Below are 24934 nucleotides of genomic sequence, written 5' to 3' on the forward strand. Positions count from 1 at the left end.
GCCTATCCCAGCTGACTTCGGGCAAAAGGCGGCATACACCCTGAACTGGTCACCAGTCAGTCACAGGGCACATATAGACACAGACAACCATTCGCACTCACAGTCACACCGTCACTGAGTGGGGCACCAAAGTCAGGCGAGTGTACCACTGCACCATCAGTAACTTAATTTTATCGTATATTGTATTATTATTATGTTTGATCTTTATAATTTACAGCACTTTGTTACAGCTGTGGTGTTCCTGCCCGATGGTAGCTGGGATAGGCTCCAGCACCCGCGACCCTAGTGAGGAGAAGCGGCTCAGAAAATGGATGGATGGATGAAAATAAGTGCTTTCTCTTGGAGAAATGTCCCTTCTATATATTACATAAACGAGATCTTAAATAAAATAACATTTAAAATATTCAATAATTTAACATTTGTACAGGTGAGGAAAGGTTCACTGCGCTTTCAACTATGGATGCGGCTAAACACCCCCCAGAAAAAAAAACAATGATCCTGACAAAAAGAAAAAAATAAATACTTAATAAATTAGAAACAGTGCCACCCCCCACAGAATGGGGGCTGCCCATATCAGAAACCGGCACCGACTCGCACGATGTCACGCATGAATATGAACTCCCAACATTTGCCTGGAATTTTATGCATATTTTTCAACAAATCCTTTGACTTGGAGGCTCCGCTGTATGTTATTGCATGTGTGTCACACAGGTCATTTACTTGAAAAAGAAATGCATATTCAATATGGAACTCCTCCTCTGGAAAATCTGGTGTTTTTTATCCTGTCTGTGATATAGCTAGGTACTGTATATCACCATTCCAATCACATACTGTATACGCACACACACACACACACACACACACACACACACACGCACACAATCTGTGACTTGATGTCTGGAAACGCACAGAATCTTATCAGCTTCCTCTCAGTAGGGAAACAGCTCCACAAACAATATGTCAACATTACCAAGCCCCTGTACAATTTGACAGAGACGGCAAGCGGTCGCACAGGCCAGCGTTCTACAAAAGGCACTCTGTGAATGCATTTAGGTGGCTAAAGACCAAGGGTTCCTGCCTTTGTCGAGAAAGTAAATCATCATTATCACAATAGAACAGAAGGAAATGTTCAAGCTCAGTAGCCATTAACAGTCAGTAAAGATGCTTTGATGCAATGTTTAAGAAAGCTTAGAAGCGCTGTGATTATTGTGAATGATTATTTATTCACCTTATGTTTGTATGAACTCTTTTATTAGTTACCTTTTTTTGTTAACCCCATTAGTTTCACCGGTTACCTCCCAAGGGAAAATGGATTTAGTTCAGAATTTGCACATTTGGGACATAATATATGGATTTTGAACTTTTTTTTTTTTTAGGACATAACCTCGCTGAGGTGGTCTCTGTGCAGGCCTACTTGTGCTCAGAAACCACACCTCTCACATGGGTGGGCGGCGCAATGCTGGAGTATGTCCAAGACGATGCACAGGTATGAAACCCACAGTCGTGTGTGTGCGTGTGTGTGTATATATATATATATATATATATATATATATATATATATATATATATATATATATATGTATATATATATATATATATATATATAGTATATATATATATATGTGTATATATGTGTATATATATATATGTATGTATGTATATATATATGTATGTATATATACATGTGTATATATATATATGTATATATATATATATATATATGTATATGTATATATACAGACATATATGTACACATATATATATATATATATGTGTGTGTGTGGGTATGTATGTATGTGTATATATATATATATATATATATATATATATATATATATATATATATACACATTATATATATATATATATATATATATATATATATACACATTATATATATATATATATATATATGCACACACAGAGCGAGAGAGAGAGAGATACATTTAATCATTAAAAAAGAAGTGATTTATATCAAGTTATAGGATAAAAATATATAATAATCATTCTCAGGACCTGGCAGAACACCTGGTCACCCACGGACATTGTCTGAGCTCCATGGATCACAAAGAGCTGAGCAGCCTCTTCAACCTTGGGCAGCAGAGCTCCCGCTGGGCTATGGATCGACGTGTAGCCCTCGCCATGGCTAACCTAGATATTCCTCCAAATTGGAATGTTCTGGGGAGTCCCTGTAGAAACGGTGAGAGGATGGTGTCAATACAGTATCCTCCTGTACAGTATATCAGTCAGATGAAATTTGTATTTTATTTTTAAACTTTGCCTTTACTATAAAAAAAAAATTATCTGTAATATTTGGTATGCCATTGTTGGTTCTCCTCAGATTCAGTGTTAGAAATAAATGATGATGTGTCCGGTGAGTTTACTCCGCTATGCAGTAGACAGTGAGTATAAAAAGTCTACACACCCTGTTCAAGTCCCTTTTTTTGTGTGAAATAAAAGGAGACCAAGATAAATAATTTGAAATCTTTTTCCACCATTACTGTGACTTGCAGTAGAACCTTTACAACTCAATTGGAAAAAAAAAGGAAATATTTTAGAGAGGGGAAGTAAAAAACAACTGATATAATGTGGTTGCAGAAGTGTGCACACCCTTCTATAAGTAGGAATGTGGCTGTGTTCAGAATGAACTGATCACATTCACATGGGAGTCAGCACACATAAGACACCATTTAAAGTGCCTGTCATTAGCACCAAATAAAGGTACCGTAATTTCTCGTGTATAATGTACCCATGTTCAATGCGCACCCCCAAAGTTGACATACAAATTCTGGAAAACCCTTCTACCTATGTATAATGCATTTTTACAATACATGATTTTGCTTCTACCCATTTGGTCAAAACATTAAGTATTATCTGTATTTTGTTCGTTTTTTTAAAGAATTACTCTGAATTTAAGCACTTTATTTGAACACATAATACTTTCTTTTTATTTATTTGCTTTTATTTTGAAATTCACAGCCCTACTTTTATTTAGTAAATGCGAAAACACACATTACCCAGGCAGAATTTGTAAAATGTTTACAATTCTTTAAAGAAAACTTGAAGGATCAGGTGAAACACATTTAATTTGATTTTAATGGGATTCAAATTAAACTGCCAAGCATTTAAAAAAAGCATTATCATTAAACGAAACATAGCCAAAAAGAAATTAATGATGGTTGTTGTTCAGTCATCAGTCGTACATATATGCAATCATATGTAGCCCTGTCTTATTGGAATGAAAGTGTAGGCTAAACCTTTTTCATAACCTTTAGGTGGCATACTAGATTGAAAGTGTGCAACTTTTGCATAACCTCTAGGTGGCGGTGGCATATTGGAATGCAAGTGTACAGTTTTTTCATAACCTCTAAATGGCAGCATACATTTATCAAATGTGAAAGTCTTTTTCATTTTCTCCTATACCTATGTATAATGCGCACTATTGACTTTTGACAATTGGGGGGGGGGGGGGGGGGGTGCACATTATACACGAGAAATTACGGTAAACTGTTCTAATAGGCTTTTCCTGTAATTTTTGTCATCTCATTATACAGCACAAGCCATAGTTCGCAGAGATTTTCCACAGCATCAGAGGGATTTCATTGTTGCAAGGTATATGTCAGGAAAGATTACAAAATAATTTCCAAGGCATTAAATATACCATGGAACACAATGAAGGAGAAAATATGACACAAAAGTTTCATTACCAGTAACTGGACGTTCCTCCAAAATTGATAAAGAAGAAAAATGATCAGGGAGGCTGCCAAGAGGCATTGAAGGAGCTACAGCAATTTCTGGCAAGTACCGGCTGTTTCGTACATGACAACAATCGGCCGTCTTCTTAATGTCTGGTTTATGGGGAAGAGTGGCAAGACAGAAGCCTATAAATAAAAACCTCCTACTCTGTCTTCATTTCTCAAAAAGACCCTTGAAATCTCCCAAACACATGCGGGAAAATGTGTTATGGTCTAATGAAACCAAGGTTGAACTTCTTGGCCTTAATTTCAGAAGGTATGTTTGGTGTAAACACAACACTGCTAATCAGCAAAATAACACCCTACTTCCAGTGAAGCAGGTTGGTGGCCAGCATCATGCTTTGGGGCTGTTTTTCTTCAGCTGGAACTCAGATCTTGGTCAGGGGCGATGGAATTATGAACAATTCCATCGAACATCTGTTGAGTGATCTGAAGAGGGCTGTGCACAGGAGATACCCTTGCAATCTGACAGATTCTGACTTTTTTTTTTGTGCAAGGAAGAGTGGGAAAATATTGTCATATCTAGGTGTACCACACTAAAGACGCCTACTCAAAAAGAGCCAAAGGTGCTGCAAAACAGTATTAATTTGATGGTGTGCGACCAGGTAATTGTATGTCTTATTTAGTATTTTTCCCCCCAAGATTTTTTTTTCAGTGGAGTTGTAAACATTATAGGTCACAGTAATGGTGGAAAAGGTTTTGAAATAATGTATCTTGGTCTTATTTATATCACAAAAACCTGGCATTCTAACAGGGGTGTGTAGACTTTTTTTTTAACTGTACAGCATGTCCAGTGTAGCTACTGTATGTGTATGTGTATGCCAATAAATCAATCCAGAACCTTCCTTTGCAAGAATTTACTTGCAAAGCTGAACTCTTCAACTCTGTTCCCTTCAAGCACTCCCATAGGCTTTCTCAACCATCGTTAGCATTTTCCTGTGCATGCTCACCGAACTGAAATCGGAAGTGATCATACTCACATGTGTGCTTCTGTTGAATTCATCATAGCTAATTAGGCAGCTTCTAATGTGGTTAATAGAGCCGTTCCATCTGGACATTGCCTGAGGCGAAGCTCAATTTGTATGTGGCTTATGCGCTGACCACCATGTTTGCTAGATGCCACCGTCTGTTCATATGAACTCAATTGTGGTTTACACCCACCTTCACTGCATAAATAACAAACTAGATTTCAGGCTAATGTCATTATGGCTGCCTGTTTCATGTAGTGTCTCCTCCTAACTGTCTGCAGTTAATCAGACTAGGGGTTTGTACTTGTCAAACTTTTAGTGTTTGAATTATGCTTTTTAGACTATTAAACACAATTGAAAGAGCAATGCTAATATTGACTTAATGTTTGAATGATGTGGGAGTAATATTAAAAGGCTTATTAATTTCTGCATTCACGCAGTGTATGTTTTGGGCCAGATTTCATTGCTGGCTACCACACCAGTAGTACTTTTATGCTGTTTTATTCTGTAAATGTATGCTCACTCTTTACTGGGTAAAGAGTGAGCATACTGTTCAGCCTTTTTTAAAAAAAAAAAAAAGGTAATCACGTTTCTTTTCTTACTCATAACCGAGGTTATATCAGGTGTTGGTGCAGTGGTCTCCAGCTGCATCTCATTAGTATGTCGTTGAAAAGTTCATTTATTTCAGTATTTTAATCCAAAAAGTAAAACTCATATATAGATTCAATGCACAGAGTAAAATATTTCATGATTTTATTTTTCATCCTTTTGATGGGGGCATCTTACACCTAATGAAGAATAAATGAAAAATATTGATATAATGCTGTCCAGTTCACGATCATTGAAAACCTAGGTCAACTAATAATATGGTTCTTCTTGGCTGAAGTATGCAGCTGTAGACGTCATGTTTACTGCTCTCCAAAGTGAAACTTGAAAAGACGAGTTGATGGTACACAATGATAATCTTCAAAATTCAGTGTGTAAATTTATAAGTGGTTGTCATGAAACGACCAAGAGTTACACATCTTGTTGGACTGCTGATAGCTGACAAGAAAATAAGAGGTAGTTGCCACTTGGTTAAAAATATTTTGTTGCCTTAAAGTGGGTCACTTGGGCCAGAGAGACTTAGTGCTGGGCCATAGAAGAAATCAATCAGTGACACGTAGGCTAATTATTATCAGAAGTAGTTCATAAAGAGGAGATCATCACCATTACAGTTCCACTTTAGTGATTTACACTTTGGTGTCATATAATTTACAATTTAATCTCTTTATCACTCCCCTGATTGGTTACTGTACATGATGGGTACAACTGATTGTTAATGTCTTCTCATCACAGATCACAGCCCCAGAGAGTCTCTGCTCCACCTGGCTGTGCGAGGGGGACTGTGTCGACTGGCCGAGCTGCTGCTTTGTCAACCCGGAGGTCTGATGTCGATCAGTCTTCAAAACAAAGAGGGAGTCACACCGCTGCAGCTAGCACACTCATCAGGCAATAGAGAACTGCTGGAGCTCCTCACACAGTAAGATTTGAAAGTCAATTCAAATCAATTCAAACAGTGACTGAGAAACTGTTCAGTTGTATTTAACTTTTAAGTTCAATACATTAGCATTGACTCTTTAAAGTCCCTGCAAAGTGAAAATAAGGATGTCTTCTAAATTTGACACACCACAGAGAAGAGTGTTGTTAACAGCTATGCCAAATGCCCGGATAACCATTGATGCAAATAAAGGCAGTCAAGTTCTTATAAAGTGGCGGAGGGATCTTGCCTGGCCAGGAGTTCAGCACCCCTAAACCCTGTATATTCATATGACTAATATATATATTAATGTTGGTCATGATGGTGGTACTTGCAGAAGTATTTTTTAGGTGCTACTTGGCGTAAAAGGTTTGACAACCACACATCTAGGTCATTTGCATTCTTAAAACACTATTACTGTACATTGACACGTGTACACAAACTAAACACCTGTTAGGGATGTTCTGTGTACAATTCTGGGGAAATCAGTATCCAAAAATCTTTGGTAAAGCTTGACATAACTGTTTACATGGCCTGAAAAACTGAACTGACGAACGACAAAACACTCTAATTCTAAATTTTATGGCAGCCCACCCAACCCTCTAGCCACACCTCCCGCAGGACAATCTCAGGTGTGGGCAGATCACTCCCGTTTGCTGAGGTACTGTCATGACACGGGGAATCTGACACTGACAGTCCGACAAAATCTGAAGTGGAGCTCAGAGGAGAGCCGGCATGCTGACATTCAGCTGCTCAGAAACAGACTTCGAGATGAGGGCTTCCTCAGACAGGTCAGTGGGTTTGTTTTTTTCTCTAATATTGTCTTGAAAGTGTTATTGGATCTGAAGCGCGCTTTGTATGTTTATATGACTGGGTGGCAGTTCTTTTTAAAATATTGCTTTTTAGTAGTGTCGATTGTGTAGTTAAACTTGAGTAAATATTTGTGCATCATAAAATTCAAGAAGCTTTATTGTCAATTGTAAAGGAGGTCCTTCCATTATTTTTGTATTTAAGCTGTACCTTTCTTCCCTCAGATTAAAGCACTAAGAAGGGAGCGGACAGAGACCATCTTTGGCAAAGAACAATTGGTGGACGATCCTGCAGAAAATGGTATTGTAACCCATCCATAGCCGTATGGTTAGTGGAATTTCAAAGTTAGATTTCTTTCCAGACTTAAGTGTTCTTCATGTGGCATCCTTGAACCACTTTTTTTCTCTGCTGGGTTTGTGGCGCTGATAGGAATTGACTGACCTCATGTGAAAATAAAAGGTACTGCAAAGTGAAATGGGACCATTTAAGGAAGAAAATATGAATAATAGAAGCGTTCCATGTGACCTAATTTCAGATAAATTAGCCTTATTTGCCTTTGAGAACTTTAAGGACCACTGTGATCACTTAATAACACCGGAAATAGCGCCAGCACTCGACAACAATGCTTAATGTTTTAGTTAGACACACACATACATCTAGCCATTCATTTTCTATAGCACTTGATGTTATTATGGTCACGAGTGAGCCTGTACCAGCTGACTGGGCAAAAAATGAAAACATCCATCCATCCATTGTCAACACCGCTTATCCTGGCTAGGGTCGCGGGGCGCTGGAGCCTATCCCAGCTGACTTCGGGCGAAAGGCGGGCTACACGCTGAACTGGTCGCCAGTCAGTCGCAGGGCACATATAGAGACGGACAACCATTCGCACTCACATTCACACCGTCACTGAGTGGGAACTGTTCCCACGCTGCCCGCACCAAAGTCAGGCGAGTGCACCACTACACCATCAGTGACTAAAATGAAAACAATGTACAGCAAATAAACCATGATAAACCTCCAGTCAAGTGCCGCTTGCAATATAGATGATAAGATGGATGTATGCATTATTAGAAAAAGAACATGTGCTTCTGTCAAGTAAAATCCCAGCTTGTGTTTGTTGTAGGACATTTTCCTGATATGAGTGGAGATAATTCAGCTGCAGACGATAATGTAAGTACAAATATAGCCTCATTAACGCACACACAAAAAAATACCTTATTGATCAGAAGTAAAGTTCTTCTAGAAGTATGATTTTGATTTCCTCTGTACACAAGTCAAACCGTTTGTGTCAGTCTTGATACGAGTCAAAAAAGTGAGTCTACAAGCTCGCAAAAAATTGTAAAAAAACAAAGAGGAAAAGACCAAATGATGAGGAAAAAAAGAAGCGCCTACAACTTCTAAGAAAAAGCCGAATAGAAGAGAGACTATCAGCGGTCCTACATAAACACAAGTTTATCACTGCTGGTGATTCCCTTGATAGTTTCTGGAGTGTGCATTGTGTGCAGCTGCACAGGGCAGCATTGCTGGGGTTGGCAAAGCACACAAAAATTATTTAGAAAAATGCCCCGTGAAATGGTTTTGTATTGTCTGATGGCGTCAAATCGTCAATCATTGCCGTTTTTAATGGGGAATTAGCGCCCCCTTGTGGAGTTTCTCTCTGAAGAAGAGATGAAGGGTGGGGAGCGAAATACAGAAGATTAGTGTACAGGTGACAAAGAAATCATGGACAATTGCACATCAATGAAGGCCACAATCATTAATACAAAAGAAAGCAAACATGTTGGGAAACAAAGCCACGATTATTTCAATAGGATTCCCTCCAGATGTTTTCATTTGGCAATGCAAGATTTCTTTTAATTTTCTTTTAAAATCACCGTTTGTTTCCTTAATTCTAACTATTCTTTGCTGATATTGCATTCTCATTTGTTTAAAATTCTATATATTTTAAAGAAAATATTAGGTCCAATCCTGTGTGTTTTTTCATCAGTGTGTGTCTGTCTCTGCAAAGCGGGGTTTTTTGGGGTTTTTTTTTCAATCCCGGCGACCACAATTTCAGGAAATTCTGAACAGACTTGACATAACACACTTGGGTGTCATTGTCTCCCATTTCTCGAAAATGTGACCTCCTTGTTGAAGAGAAAAAAGTGCAGGGCTCCCACAAATTACAACAACTTCATTCAGTGTAATCGTGAGTTGTATTTTTAATAATTTGATTTCATTTTGTTTCTCGGTCTGTCAAAATATTGCTTTGCGCGAAACTGGTCCGTTGCCCAAAAAAGGTCGGGGACTGCTGTTCTATGTTTTAATTTCAAATTCCAGAAACGTCATATTTTCTCTGCTTGAACATCTGCATCAGCCAGTGTAAAGTGCACTGCCACCGCCTCTCTGCTCCTCAATGCTCCACATTGTTTTAGTGTCATTGTTAAGGTGTTGGAGGCACCACCTGGCACAGTTGGCTTGAATAGCACACTTTGTGAGTGTGTTTCATGTTTCTGTAGGACCTGTTGTTTACCCTACAGATGGTTACCTAATTGATCTCAGTCGCTGTCACACACACAAGCCGCTGCCAAACACTTGTGTTTTTGTACTTAGCCAGAGTTTTTTTTTTTTTTTTTTTTTTTAAAGTTTTAGAGGAATGCTTGGAACCTGATGGAAAACTCTCACTGTGGAAATGTGCGTGGTGCTCGGTGAACACTTTTTCTCTGGACAGGACTTCGAGGAACCACTGATGTTTTGCCTCAATCAGGAGGACCAAGAAGATGAGCAGTCTGACTCTGGTAAGAGGCCTACTTTTAATGTTAAGCTGTCATAACAGTCAATGTTCCATTTCAGAATATTTCTCTGTATGAATACTATTATTTCAAAGCTTGTGGTGCTTCAGGTATGGATACCAATGTGGCTACTGTTGTTTTAGGTGTCCGAGTAGCTTCCAAACATTGAATGAGCTAAACAGTAGGAAACGTTTGACAAATCACATTTCATCCCCCCGGCCTCTTTCTTCTAGAGTTTTTGGATGCTTGTCACTCTTTGTTCAGCGCAGTCAGGACACATGGAAAGGATTTTTATAAAATAGCATGTAGAGAGCGCTCCTGTAACCAACCCAGAGTCGTCCTACTCCTGCCAGCACGTTCTGGATCGCAAATGAATCCTAACGATGTGGCTGTAGGTGGCTTCCTTCGGATCTCCTATTAGACAGGAGGGGAAGGCTTTGAGAGGGGGAACATCCTGTGGGTTAATGATTGGCTTGATTTGCTGGTGCGCAGAGTGATGCCTGAGTGTAAGAATGTCGCGGTTACAAGCTGAGGCTGCGGGCTTTACAACACTAGGCACTGGACGTCTGCAATTTTAACTTCCTCTAGCTTGTGTTGTTTTCCATGCTTTATGCTTTTGCCATTTTGCTCTCTGCATCTGTGTGTGTCCTCTCATTGAAGATAGTAAAAACAATTTCTGCGCCTTCTTTGAACACGGCGCCTGTGACCTCAGCGGATCGCTTAAATGCCTTTTTAGATAAAGAGCTACAATTAGGTTCTGAATGAATAAAAATATAAATAGCACAGACAGTTAAACACTTTTGTGTTATTGCTTATAGCTTTTAATTCATCTCATATTCTACAAATGTCTTTTTCCACCAGTCCAGTCTTTTTATGTCACGCTACATGGACATAGTAAATACTCAGACTGAATCTTTGCTGTCAGAGCTTCAGCAATCAGAGCAAATGGATGAGGAATGTTGAATGTAGCTGTCATATTCTCCCTGTACTTCTTGGGACAAGCTTCTCCTAAAATCTAAACCTACTTCAAGTGATGTAAATGAATTAAATACAACTGCCAAATTAGGTTCAAGGTTGTCTGTGTGTGCATATTGGTTAAAAATGGATACAAAAAAACCCACATCCCCTTGTTTTCCATTCCTCATTCTACTTGCCCTTCCAATGCCCCCCAAATTCAAATGCCCGACTCAAAAGAAACACACACACACTAACCCACAAATACTTACACACACACACAAACAGACTCATTCACCCATTCCCCCAATTCCTTTCTCACTAGGTCAGCATTTTAATGTGAGTTTAGTGAAGAACCAGCAAATGACAATTCATCCTCAAGGGGTTCTGCTCAATATATCTGCAGAAATAAGTCATGGTTGTGCATGCATGTGTTCGGGAGGGAGAATGCAGGGTTAGAGTGCTCTGAAGGGGGCAAGGGGTGTAAGGGTACGAAAAAGGGGCTGATTGTGGCTGAATGGGGGTTGCCAAGCTTTCCCAAAAGCTGTTTCCAGCAGCTTGTCGAGATCCCCGGGGAGAGGAGAGTTGAGTGGTGTGAGAATGGTGTGTGACAGTGAAATAGAGAGTAAGAGCAGACAATTTATGATACAGATAGCTTGGCAGAGCGATAGCAGATGATGAGCACTATGCCAAAAATGCTAACAAGAGTCTCCGACCCCAGCTGAGGGATCTAATTGGAGAGCGGAAAAAAAGGATTAAACCTCACACAGACCCCACAAAGCCAGCATTAATGTGCGCCAGTACAGTGCCAAACGCGGCTCCAACCCCACTCCCACCCCCGGTTCCCCCGCTCAAGCACTATTTCCCACTGCATTACCAGGATGCATTCTGCCCTCAGAAGTCTTATATGCTTTTACTATCGCAGTCCAACGTTTAGATGCATTCTCAACATGTTTGGCATCCTTTGGGGGTGCTTTTATTGCTATTACGATCACGAATGACAAGCACTCCCGCTGTCATCGAGTTGAACCTACTTGTGCTGCTGTTGTTGTAAGCCGGGCAATTGTAAGTTGGCAGTAGGTGAAAAAAGTGGTGGTTGGGGGGGGGTGGTGAAAAGGACATGAAGAGTGAAGAAGAAAACAGCCACGGCTCTCACTGTTGTCTCCATGGTGAGTCTGCTGACCTGGCAGTCTGCACCCCCTTTATCCATCCCCACAAGGGAGAAGCATGATTTTTGCATGCTATGCTTTTGAGAAAGGTTCAGAGACATTGGAGTGATCGGTAAGGACTACCTTCAGATGCCAGGTATCCGGCACATTTGGAGTGAATGGCTTTCTCGCTTGTATGTGCCGCGTGTTCCATCCTGGCATATCTTTCAGACAATCATGAACTCACAGCATTAATGATTTCTCCAGTGTCTGAGAGTCACCTCCACTCGGCTGTCTGCGCTCATGTTTGTCTTCTCTGTAGTTTCTGAAGTCACTCCTATATTTGACTTTCTCTCTGTCTCTCTCCCTCCTTCAGTCACTCTTTCCGGCCCGTCACTGACCACCCCACCCCCCACCCACTCCGCCACCCCTACTGCGTCTACCAGCATGGGTTCACTTCCCCGCTCTGTCCAAACTGTGTGTGGTGGATGAGTGAAAAGACATAGAGATCCATAGAGTTGGATACGATTTAGGAAAATCTGAAAGAAAAAGAAAAGTGGAGAGTGAGGACTGCGGTAGACTCAGTCTGAGTTGGACAGTTCAGTTTTATAAAGGGGGAAGGGGAGGGTTCTAGGGGGAGGGGTGGTTGGGAGAGACAGGGGGAACATGCTGGCTCACTCCTAAAGTGTCAGAGTGTCTACAGTGGGGCTCTGGAAAAAGGAGCAATTGCTGCAGCTACTTCACAGTGTCTTCTGCCATGAGGAAATGGATGTAAACTGAGGCTTCTTTTTACAAATCTTGAGCTGGATGGAAGAGACCACATCATGGATTCTGACTCAGATTCTCCTTTCAACTACTCATGGCCCTCTTTTCCAAGGATGAGGATGCGTAAGAATTCCGGCAAAAAAGGTAATGGAGTGTTGTATGTTTATAAATGTAGAAATCTATTGTCCTGTCAGACGTTATACTAGTTGTCATCCGCACTGTTGTGAAAATGTACAAATCATCTAATGCGTTGCACAGGTGTAACATTTAGAATGCATGCTGATGACTTGTCTACACGAAGTTTCACTGTGCAACTGCTTTATGGGACTGTTGGAAAATGGGCAAGAATATTTTGGAGCAGTAAAGTTGAATTAAGTCTGGTGTCATCACACATACTGATTCACAAGCAGTTACCGCAACACAGTCAGTCGCACTGAGATAACTGTTTGTTTGCTGGTGATGTAACCTGATATCTGACAGTGTGATGCGGAATGTCAAATGTCCTCACGAGGCTGATTGACTGTTTTGGGAGTTTCGACATCTTCCACACACATTGTTGTTTCATTGTGGAGTCCTGCAGCGCCATGTGACTGCTGGCCTCCATGATATTCAAAACGTATGTGACAACTTTAATATGCACATTATTTACAGGTAATATACAGGATATCCCAATGTGGTTGAGTCACCTTTGGAGCTACATAAAGTGACCTCATAAACTCATCAAAACACTGCTGCTTGTGTGCAAAAGAGTATGTTTTCCCAGGAAGAGAGAGACCACTCAAACGGACACAGCAGAAGCTCAAGTTACTGCCATGTCCGTGTCATGGCTTTGCTCCAGTCATCTTTCCCTCATCTTCGACCATAAACCTCAGCAACACAATCTCAGTTATTGCCTCTTAATTGAGATTGACACCAGCAAATTTTATAAACACAGTCTGCTTGTAGTACTAAGCCAAAAACCAAGATGAACTCCACTATCAAAGTTACCATATAAAGTCTTAGTCAAAATGATTGGCTTGTTTGAATTTTAAGTGGACGTACGGCATCCAAAGTTTGGACAGTGAACAAGTTCAGCTGTGAAACGCACTTTGAGATTAAAAATTCAGACACTAGACACGTGAATTTGAGTTAGTTCTTTGCTAAAACACAAATATTACGGAACTGTGCTTAATTTTCAGTGTTCAATTACCTGAATTAACATGCAGGTTATGGTGCCATTATATGATACTACCAAGTACTGCAAATAAGGCAACCACAGGGAGTCCGGCAATAGTGTTGTTCAGAAGATTTCAGGACACAAAAAAACTATCATTGTTTTGATGCCTGATGATCTGGAGGCACTGAATGCATGAAGGGACTGATCCAATCTGAAGAATAATATGGCATGACTGGGACCTGACCACAACATTATTGGAAACTTTGGAGAGACAACAGTCGTAAAATATTAGCAGGGGATATGTGAAAAAAAGATTCCAGATGGATTAGATAAATGTTAAGAGCCTTACACTGTTTTCAAAGAGTCGACAACTACACTAAGGCTAGCAAATAACGGAGTCTATTCTTTCTTGGAAACAATGGACAGTAGTGACTTGATATGACTGACCCGACTTACGAGATACGGGTCGTAGTTCAGCTGATTTTCTTCTTTTTTTTTTTTTTTTGCTTTGACTTGCAAGTAAAAATAGGAGCTACAAGCGCTATATGGTGGCAGAGAGCTGAACTCAAACAACTCTTCAAATAATTACCGATGTGGTTTTCGACCTTGTGCATTGTGTACATTAAGTTTAGGGGTGTCTGGTACCAGTGCACCTGCATCAAATTCAGTGTGTTTCCAGGTGTGAAGGCCTATCCATTTATTTCTTCACTAAATAAGGCTGATAACTGTTCGCATAAGGTTTACCTCCACCGGGATCTCTTGGGTCGACTGAAATGTAAACATAACGGTAACAAGCAATGTGAGGCTTGGACTGACTGCAGGTGTCGTTACTCACGGTGGGTTTGTGGATTTCGGTGGTCAGTTGTTGTTACTGTATAAATAGCCCTTTATAAACCCTGGAGTCAAATAATAACTCCCTTTGCTTTGATTCTTTGTCTCCATTTTTAGACTTGGCTTATTATTTTACTCTCCCTCCAATGTTTTGGGCCTCTCTTGAAGGTGACAGATGTCTAGCGCAGTGCTTAAAAAATTTAATCATAAAAGCAGAAAGGTATGGATGAGTCATGTTTTTGTGCTCACAAAAGCATGTAGTGCTTTCCCCAATTGACAGGTACGACTGTTTATGTTGAACGTTCCCCAGCAGCCTCCAAACAGAGTGAACCTTGAGAAAGCGCCCTTGTGACAAACCTGCCCCCCCCCCCCCCCCCGCCTTTTCCACCCTGCCTTCCTTTCGATGACTCCCTCCCAGGGGTGTGCACGGGTTGAGGGGTCACTCGCTGTGTTTAACTGCCCTGGTCTGGAGACCCGCCACTGACTACCGTCTTTGTCTTAACTCTCTTCAGCCCTGCAAGCACTGCTACTGTATAGGGTTAGTGCTCACTCAGGGACATGCTCTGAATATCACCTCTCTTCACATACAACTTCTCCCGGCACAATCCTATACAAATAGCCTGACATGCTGCTATGCAGTTCATGAAACCTACTTTGAAATGGCAACCTGCACGCAGACATCGCTCAACAGTGTGAGTAATATGATCTATCCCACCTCTGTTATTCCTACGTTAACTAATGTTAAACACAGACCTCAGTGGCTGACAGTAATGATAGCCAGGCAGTGTTTAATGGGTCAGAGGTGTCACAATGATCCAGGCCGTAGCAGCCAGCTGTGGCTTCGAACCTGGTTCAACAGCTGAATTATTAGCATCCTCTGTCAGTGTTCCAGAAGTGGGTTTATATGAGTATAATATATTATATATTGATTATATGCGTTTTTATGAAGTGATCTACTTTCCAACAGTATTTGACCCTCATCCAATACAGTTGAAACTCCAAAGCTGATGATTCATTCTGTGAAATTGGTTGTCTTGTAAGTTGTTCAAATTTAAAAAAAAAAATTTTTTATGCTCGTCTCTAGTTATAATACTTTTAGCCACAATGTGCTGGTGAATATTGTTATTGATCCAGATCATTGCCGGACGGACAGACAGTGGCCTCGTCTGCGGCGTCACGTTGACTTAAAAAATTCATGTAATCGCTTTGTTCTAGAAATTGGGCGATCCAGGCATGTTGCATGTTCGGGTTGTAGGCATGGCTAACTGCATGGTGTATTGCTACAAATTTTATGTAGTGGAGGGGCGACTCACGCCGGAGGCCAGATGCCGTTTTAGCCAGAAAACTGAAATGGTGAAAAACAGTTTAACGCTATTGTATTCATCCACAATTTAATATTACATAGTTCTTAGTCTTTTCACACTTTCAGCAGTTATCTTCAGACATGTAAAATGTATTGAGAAACAAATCTCTGAATTGCCCTTTACAGGGTCTTTACAGGGTTTTGTTTTTGGATTCCAATATGTACTACTATACAATGTTCTCTCTCAAATACAAGGATCGTGAAGGGTTTCAGTTGGCCACTCAGTATTGTTTGCTCTTTTGTACTAATTACAGCTGCAACTTTGGATATGTTTGGGGTTTTAGGACACATGGTGTACTCTCAGATTTACCGAAGTGGTTTGGAAGTTCTGATGAAGGTGATGTGTGTTCTTTATATCATACAGATGTGTGACTTACATCTGCACCTTTATGTTCGACATGAATGGACCAAGAATCATCTGGATCTCTCATCAATGTCTGCTTTACTCCTTGTGGGATTTATTGGACTCTCAGCCGACAGGAAGCACAGCCATTTGTTGGTCTGATTTATTCTAGTCTATAAAGCTGGACTTCTTTTCTCCTACTGTGTAGTGCCAGCAGCTTGGAGGCACAAACTATCGGGTTTTGCGGTTTGAGTGACACCTGATTCTGAGTTTAGAATGTTTTTGGAACACGGTTACCGACGCAAGCATAGTCCTCGATACAGTGAGGCTAGTTCGAAGCGTGACAATAACTAAGTTAAGGAGGCTGTCACTGTGGGTTAACACGATGAGCATTGTACTGTACCACCGGTTGTGAACATGGTAAGGAATTATTTTTTTTCCACTGAATGCCTCACTGAGTGTAAAACCTCAGCTCCTTGTTATGAACTTATGAACAGTGGTGTTATTAGGTTGTAATTGTGGTGTTAGTCTCCAAAAACATGGTTTGCCTGATGGTCAGTATCAATGCAGACTAATATAGCAAAATGTCTCTTGTAATGTATGTGTTTGAGTGAAATAAGTATTGTATTACAAGGCTTAATTGTGTATATCTTTTTTTCCTCTACCCAGTAACTGAACTAATACTAATACTACTGCCTGAAATCATTCCCAGAAACAGTGTTTAGAAGCTTTGTTTTGTGTAGACTGTGTGTGTTTTAAGAGCAGGGGTGTTTTCGCATAGCTAAACCTGGCTGCTACTCACAGTGGCTCTACTGTGTAGAAAAGGTTCCCCTCAATGCTACTGTGTGCTCACTGGAAGTTATCTGCTCTCCATTGCCACGCTGAAGGCCGGGTGGGAGAAGAAATAAGCCTACAAATGCTAGGCACAACGCCTGACACACCCATTCACGTGTGTGTGTGTGTGTGTGTGTGTGTGTCCGTGTGCGTGCAAAGAGCCTTTGAGACAAACACTTATACACATACTCATATGGAGTCTTGGCTCGCTCAGTTGCCCAGGATGTCTATGTCACTTCCTGTGTTTGTGAGGGGTTATTTTGCTGTTGCTGTAGAAACTGAATGTAATATTGAAAAATTGCTTCCCAGCAGAAAAAAGCCAGTCCATAGGCGAGAGCCAAGCCTCGTCCCCGACTTTGGCTGCTGCTGCCAGGCTGTCAGCGATGATCCACGGGAAAGACAGAGTCTATGCTAACGCCATGGTGGTGGACCAGGTGAGTTGGGCAATGAATGTGTCTACTGTAGTCTATTTATTTATGTTGTGGGAGCTAATATATGTTGTGCATCATTATTATAGTTTGTATCAAATGCAGTGCTAAAGGGATGACAGCCAATCTGTCACAGAAGTTTAAAAAAAGAAATCTATTTGTTTGTGAGCTCACAGGGTTAGGGTGTGGGCATTGGCATGGACAAAGTGTGTACAAAGGTAATAGGGGTTGCACTTATTCTGGATATAGTCCAAACTTTAATGTTTCCTTTTCCCATGCTCCACCCCTGCTGGTGTCAAAGTCATTTTTGACAAACAACACACACGGACTAAATACATTAAGTTTTTTACTTGTAAAGGTAAAAAGAAAGAAATGGATAAGGCTCAAATACTGCACACTAATACATTACATGAACATTCCTACATTTTTCTATTCCAGGTGGATGATGTTGACATTAAATACCGCTCTCGCCCAGCCCCTGATGTTGGCAGCCCTTGCTGGGACCCCTTCTCCATGACACCCCCTGACTCAAAGATCTGTCCCAAAAATCATCACTCGCCCACGCCGCAAAATGGCAAGAGGGCTATCCGAAGCCCAGGCTTGGAGAAATCCAAAGAGTCACCTCTTCACGGCTCTCCCCCCTCTCCCCATTCTCCCTTTGTTCCCCCTCGATCTTTCCCGTCCTCCCCCCTGGCTTCCGCTTTCCGTTTGTTTGAAGGAGGACAGAGGCGACAGCCACAAACCAGCCTTCCAGTCTCTCCCTCTTTGAACGGCAGAGGATGCAACTTGCCAGCGGCGACCCGTGGACTGAGGTATGACAGTACTGATGACAATTGTTTTGTTTTTGTTTAATTCTTGATAGAAAATTAATCCTGACTTGGATGTCACACCTTTAATGTGAAAGTAAAAAACTGATATGTCAACATTAGCCTGATTCTCATCCATTTAGATGAATGAAAGAAGGATTTTTTTACATTTCAACTTATTCCTTTCGCCGCAATGTAGAGCAAATACTCCAGATTCTAAATGCATATTGTAATGCATGGGGAAAAGTAGGTGTCTGAAGGGATATGTAAATTGTGGTCATTTATTTCAATATTTTGACATTGTGATAAATAAGAGGAGAACATTTCATTTAGATAAATCATACTAGCATGCAAAGTATTGTCTCTGTGTGTCTCTTGTGACAATGTAAAGAACGTGACAAGGAGCCCGTAAACAATTGAGCGTTTTGTTTTTCAAAGGCTTCTTTGCCGTTCATTTGTGTTAGAATATTGGCTGAGCATTAAGTTGGATTTGACCAAAGTGACTGTCACTGAACCATATCCTTTCCTGTGCAAAATGGTGTAAAACACAGCTTAAAAAAATAGTTAGACCCCCACCAACACCTAGTTATCTCAGAGACCATCCATCAACATGAAGTGCTTTCCTGCAAACTCTTTTAATTTCAGTTAGTTTTGAACAAGAATGAAATATTTCAAAATTAATTCCCATACCCAAATTTGAGTTGACCGCGTAGAAATGAATTAAGCATAACATTCAACCACTAAATCAAGAAATGTAAGTACACAACTATAATTTGGGATCTTCATAAATAAGTACTAATGTTATTTGCTATTTTTTAAAATTATTTTGTAAACAGTAAATTGGAAAATTCATAAAGAACAATAATAACTGCATTTTAGCATTAAACATGTAATTTCTTAACCAGTCAATCGCACTGCTCCCATTAGTGAAAAATCACATATTTCGTCCGTCCCAGATAGACATTGACTTTGTTGATGGCACATTTGCTACAGTAAGCACACTTTTCAGAAAGACTATCACCTGCCATTTCCCTCCTTACTATACCGAAAAATGCGATCGATGCAATGTTAGACCAGGACCCTGGGGTGAAGGGTAGGGTATCCAATATTTACAAAATAATATGTAATAGTATGAACCAGCATGAGAGAACACCAGGCAGGCTTGGGAATCAGATCTGGGTATTACACTCTTAGATGAGCTGTGGCAATGCATCCTAAAGCACATACATACCACCTCATTATGCTTAAGGCATGGCCTTATACAATTTAAAATTGTATTGTATCACCTGAGAGACTGGCCAAAATTTACCCTGATGTCAACCCTGTGTGCCCAAGGTGTCAGCACAGTCTATTGAACCTTGGCCATATGTTTTGGCCAAGTACTGTAACACAATGGTCCCCAATCACCGGGCCCGGTTGACGGGCCTTTTGGCACAGAAAGCTTTTTTAGTGGAGCAAGAGACGGGGCACCCTCCGCCCCATCTCGTCAATGATTAGTCCATCACCCCGACCACCACACCTGGCTCCTGTCTTACAACAAAACTGGCTGGTGAAAGACCGGTACATCAGTGTGCTTAGGAATCAGCAAAGTGCACATTTGTTCTTGTGTTTTAACAGCCCAAGGCTTGAGTGTGATAGCGGAGAAGAGGACATACTGGGAAAATCCTACCCCTGCTCAGCTTCAAAGCTGCAGACCAGCTCCCCAGACTTTAACCAATCTCACGCCAACAGCACAGAAAAGCCCACTAAGGTATTGTACACTCCATGTGAAATTTCTGCAAATACCTCCCTGATTGCATCACTTCTTGGCTGTTATATGATAAATCAGCTACGCTTTTACATTATTATGATTGTCTACTCCAACAAAGTGATACATGTCTAGGGACAAAAAGTACAACTTTTTAACTTGGGGGTGATCAATCTTTTTGAGTGTGGTTCTAAAATACCAATATGCAGATATATGAACTCCATCAACAGCTCAATGCTGTGATAAAAGGTCAGACATATTGAGTTTTTCAGCGTGATGCAAAAATGTTCTGTTCTCAGGCTGTTTGCTTGCTGCCCTCTGCTCTGTCCCTACTCTCATTCAGAACCCAGAGGAAGGCGAGGTTCGACTGCGCTCATACTCCTACTCCTCCCCCAAGGCGAGGCCCTCACGCCCCTTTCTAAACAGAGATGCAACCGTCACTGACCTGGCAGAAGGTGAGCGGACTCTGAACCCTTTCCTGTTCTGAGTGGCTGGCTCATCTGATGACCAAGATAAATCTTTATTTATTTATTTATTTTTTTAAAATCCACTATTAATGTGACCTATAACCTGTACAACTCAGTTGATTAAAAATATATATTTTCAAGGAGGGAAGTAAAAATAAACAACTGAAATAATGTGGTTGCACGAGTGTGCGCATCCTCTTATAACTGGGATGTAGCTGAGTTCAGAATTACCCAATCACCTTCAAACTGTAAAACGTCAGACAGCACACACCTCCCACCATTTAAAGTGCCACTGATTAACCCCAAGTAAAGTTCAGATGTTCTAGACTGCTATTTAAAACTGTTGATAATTTCCTCCATCTTGACGAAGGCTCCAGTTCCAGCTACAGAAAAACATCGTGAAGCATGATGCTGCCATCACCATGATTCATTGTAGCTTTTGGTGTTCTTTGGGTGATGACCAGTGTTGTGTTTGTGTCAAACATACCCACCGTTTGGAATTATGTATGGCTAAAAATTTAAACCTTGGTTTTATTGGAGCAGAACAAAATCTTCCAAAATGCATGTTGGGAAATGTTTTTGAAATGATTTATATTTTTTTTTTTAGATCACAAAAACCTGGCATTTCAACAGGGGTGTGTGGACCTTTTTATATCCACGATATGTGTTTAGTGTACATGTTGCTGTAAGGCAACACTATAACTCTGTGTGCAAATGTGTCAGTGTCCAGCATTAAGGGCCACCTTCATCTTGTGTAGATGGTGCATTCAGCAGCAGTGGTCGTTCTCTACTTCAGGCTTTATCTCTCTCTAAATCGCTCTCTCGACTCAACCAAGTTAGTAAGTACATCAGAAAGAAGCCAGAAAGATGCCGCCGAGAGTTTCTGTGGGCATTAAGGTGTCTCTCTTAATGGGGGAAATCTGGTGATAATCGAGAGATGCACACAAACGGTATCAAGGAATCATTATGGTTGAATATTGAGTATAAACTCCATGATGATAACTCACTCAAATCTGTTTCACACCAGTACAATGCAAGAATGTGGTGCAACAACATTTTGTGTCCAATTTGGATTATGTGTCACTGTTGCCCATTCACATATTTTGTATTCTAAAAATCTCTCCATACATCACCAAACAACAATGTCTCGTCTCAATTTACTCAGAAATGTACTAAGTGTTAAATATGGGACTGTTTGAAGACAAAGCTATTATTCTGTTGTATAAATGGCAACCAGTGAATACATAGTTTAATTCTACCTTCTCTCAGCCAATGGAAAAGCATTTAAATTGTTTTGCCTGTCACTCAGTGTCGCGGGCATGTATAGATGTACAACGATACATTATTTGTTGTAAAAAAAATATACATTTTCAGACCAAATAAGTGAAATTGGATAATTTCTCACAGCGCAGATAACAAAATTGATAATACAGTCTGCAGAGACGTCAGCTTCTTAGGGCCTTTGGATGTGAGTTCAGATGTTGCGCAAATAAATATACCTCTCAGTTCTAAACAAACACAACAATAAACAATTTAATGTTTGTCACTGTGAATCAAGACATTAATTTTATCATAAAGCAAATTATGTTGTGCTTTTAGATATGAGGGAGTGACAACCAGAAATTCTCATAAAGGATACCAGTTGCAAGTGCTGATATGTTATATTGAATTGCTGTCTGATCAAAGACAGACTTTCTCCAAAGCTTGATGTCATGTATGTTCTCAAATTTAAAAAATAATCTCATCGAAAATAGTTACAGTATTTGTTTTACAACCTTAAAGCTATGGAGAAGGCTAATAAAGGGTTTCAAGGTTGCTATTTCATTTCATTCTGGGTTTTTCTCTTGGTTTGGCTGTTCTATTTTTAATGCCGTCCATTTAAAATCGTGGTGTCTGTGTGTGGGTGTACGGCATTCAGACTTTTTCACTATTCTGCCAATGGGATGAAAGTGGCTTTGGGTTCACTCGGTTTGTAATAACTTCCTTCCTTTGAATGACATATTTATTTCTCACTCAATCATTTGCCTTTCTCTGACACTCTTCATTACAGAGCAGAGTGTGCTGAACCTGACAGAGACTTCCAGAGAAAAGAGGTAACCGCATTGATTCTCTATATGAGCTGAGATGAGATCTACTCGACTGTGTAGGGCCTTACTCATATGTCAAAACAGACTTCGCCCTTTTTGGGCATCACTGTTGGCCTGCAGTAAGAGATTAACTCTAATGGCTATGCCTGTGTGTATGCAGTGTGTGAGACCTCAGTGTTCGACCTGTGTTTGGGGTTTGACGGGGCAGGATGTGAGAAAACTTCCTTTTGCCAGGCAGGGGCCAGTATATGCTCTGATTGCAAACTCAAAATAACCTCAAAGCAAACAGCAGCAACCCTGCCTTGACCCTTTAGCATTTGAACACTATATGTAGAATATGTACGAATGTGCTTCATCTGCTAATCTACGTTAACATAATCTTTTTTTAAACACACAATGGATATTAATTTCACTTTGTTAATTTGTCATTGTTTTGTGTCACAGGCTCATTAGTCTATAATGTCCTAATGCGTTTTGCCCACTAATAACATGCTAACAGAGGAAACATTTTAGATACTCATGTTACATTGGCAATTTCATAGTAAATCATCCTATAATTTTAAATGAAGTTCAGTAAATGCAGCTACATTGAAGAAACCAACCCTCATTCTTTCCCTTAACAATATTAGAATCCATCCAATGTTATCACGTCGCTAATAATAAATGGCTTACTAAAACCTTTACTGCTATTTAAAACCTGATTCATTTACTCTAATAATAGACATCCATCCATCCATTTTCTGAGCCGCTTCTCCTCATTAGGGTCGCGGACGTGCTGGAGCCTATCCCAGCTATCATCGGGCAGGAGGCGGGCTACACCCTGAACTGGTTGCCAGCCAATCGCAGGGCACATACAAACAAACAACCATTCACACTCACATTCACACCTACGGGCAATTTAGAGTTGTCAATTAACCTACCATGCATGTTTTTGGGATGTGGGAGGAAGCCGGAGTGCCTGGAGAAAACCCACGCAGGCACGGGGAGAACATGCAAACTCCACACAGGCGGGGCCGGGGATTGAATCCCGGTCCTCAGAACTGTGAGGCAGACGATCTAACCAGTCGTCCACCGTGCCTAATAATAGACATTATTAACATATTGTCTAATGGACAAAAAAAAAAAAAAAAAAAACAGCCTGGTTTGAGGTGTGTTATATCCATCATGCAGGGTTTTGGGTTTCCATAAGCGGGCCCAGTCAGCAGAGGAGGAGAGCAGCGCATCACTCCAACACCTCACCCTCACAGAGTTCCTTAAAGAGTATGTGTTCACCAAAGTGGCCTCACAGCCATGCATGTGCGGCTCGACCTGTTTTAACATGGTTTTACAACACCTTCAACTTCCTTAATCACATCTGTTCTGCACATACGAAACTGCCGGATTCTACCATGACTTCTAAATTTTGGACACCTTATTGGTTTGATGTCACGTTGCATGTCATTTTCTTCTTCACGCTGTGCCATGGCTGTCCCTCCAGTGTCAAGTGAAACTAGTTTTAAGTTGCTGCTAATATTTAACATGATATTAATTGCATCTCTCCAAGGTCATGCTATAAATAGCATTCACTAGAGTCCATAGTGACACCCAAGCATGCCAAGCATCTTATCAAGAATAATAGTCTGTAGAGCAGAGTCCTGGAAGACTGTCTGGACATTCTTTCATGTCAGCATGATGCTAGAATCCCAAGTTATTAAATCTGTGGTAGTATGTTATATATATTATTAAAAAATACTAATAATATGAGTACGCATCTTGGCCTTCAAAGATGCCAGTGATGTGATGACTGATAACTAACTGAAATGTTTATGCTGGAACAGGATTGAGGATGAAGAGTGGGACAAATACATAATTCCATCCAAGGTTGAGTCAGAGAAGTACAAAGTGAGCCGGACCTTCAGTTTCCTCAAGAGCAGGATGTCGAGCACTCGCAACAAAACCAAGGTGAGGTCTTTGCCATGATAGAAACTAATTTCTTCATGTTAAGGTTTACCTCTGTATTTAATAAGCGTGCCCAAGTATAACGCCTCACGCCCGAAGTGGAGCTATAAAAGGTTTACCATCTCTCAGACAAGCCGGGTCAGAATTCCTGTGCCGGGGAGCCGTTGTCTGTGCAGGGTGCCTTTATTTGGCGAGGAAGAAAAATTCCCTCTCCTCGGGTCTTAGCAACAGGATACAGAAA

General features: G+C 40.6%; 1 protein-coding gene across 1 annotated transcript in view; it reads left to right on the forward strand.

Annotated features, from left to right (window-relative positions):
- The window catches only part of LOC133399984 (rho guanine nucleotide exchange factor 28-like), a 51459-nt gene that overhangs the window by 8517 nt on the left and 18008 nt on the right, over nucleotides 1–24934 (forward strand). The window contains 15 exon segments of the mRNA XM_061672077.1: nucleotides 1377–1486; nucleotides 2014–2200; nucleotides 6062–6245; nucleotides 6832–7033; nucleotides 7277–7352; nucleotides 8179–8225; nucleotides 9766–9832; nucleotides 17533–17654; nucleotides 18087–18460; nucleotides 20072–20204; nucleotides 20545–20656; nucleotides 21427–21507; nucleotides 22719–22761; nucleotides 23926–24015; nucleotides 24573–24696. Of these exon segments, the coding sequence (XP_061528061.1) occupies nucleotides 1377–1486; nucleotides 2014–2200; nucleotides 6062–6245; nucleotides 6832–7033; nucleotides 7277–7352; nucleotides 8179–8225; nucleotides 9766–9832; nucleotides 17533–17654; nucleotides 18087–18460; nucleotides 20072–20204; nucleotides 20545–20656; nucleotides 21427–21507; nucleotides 22719–22761; nucleotides 23926–24015; nucleotides 24573–24696 (1952 nt within the window).

This window comes from Phycodurus eques, chromosome 3 (assembly GCF_024500275.1).
Source record: "Phycodurus eques isolate BA_2022a chromosome 3, UOR_Pequ_1.1, whole genome shotgun sequence".
Taxonomy (NCBI): domain Eukaryota; kingdom Metazoa; phylum Chordata; class Actinopteri; order Syngnathiformes; family Syngnathidae; genus Phycodurus; species Phycodurus eques.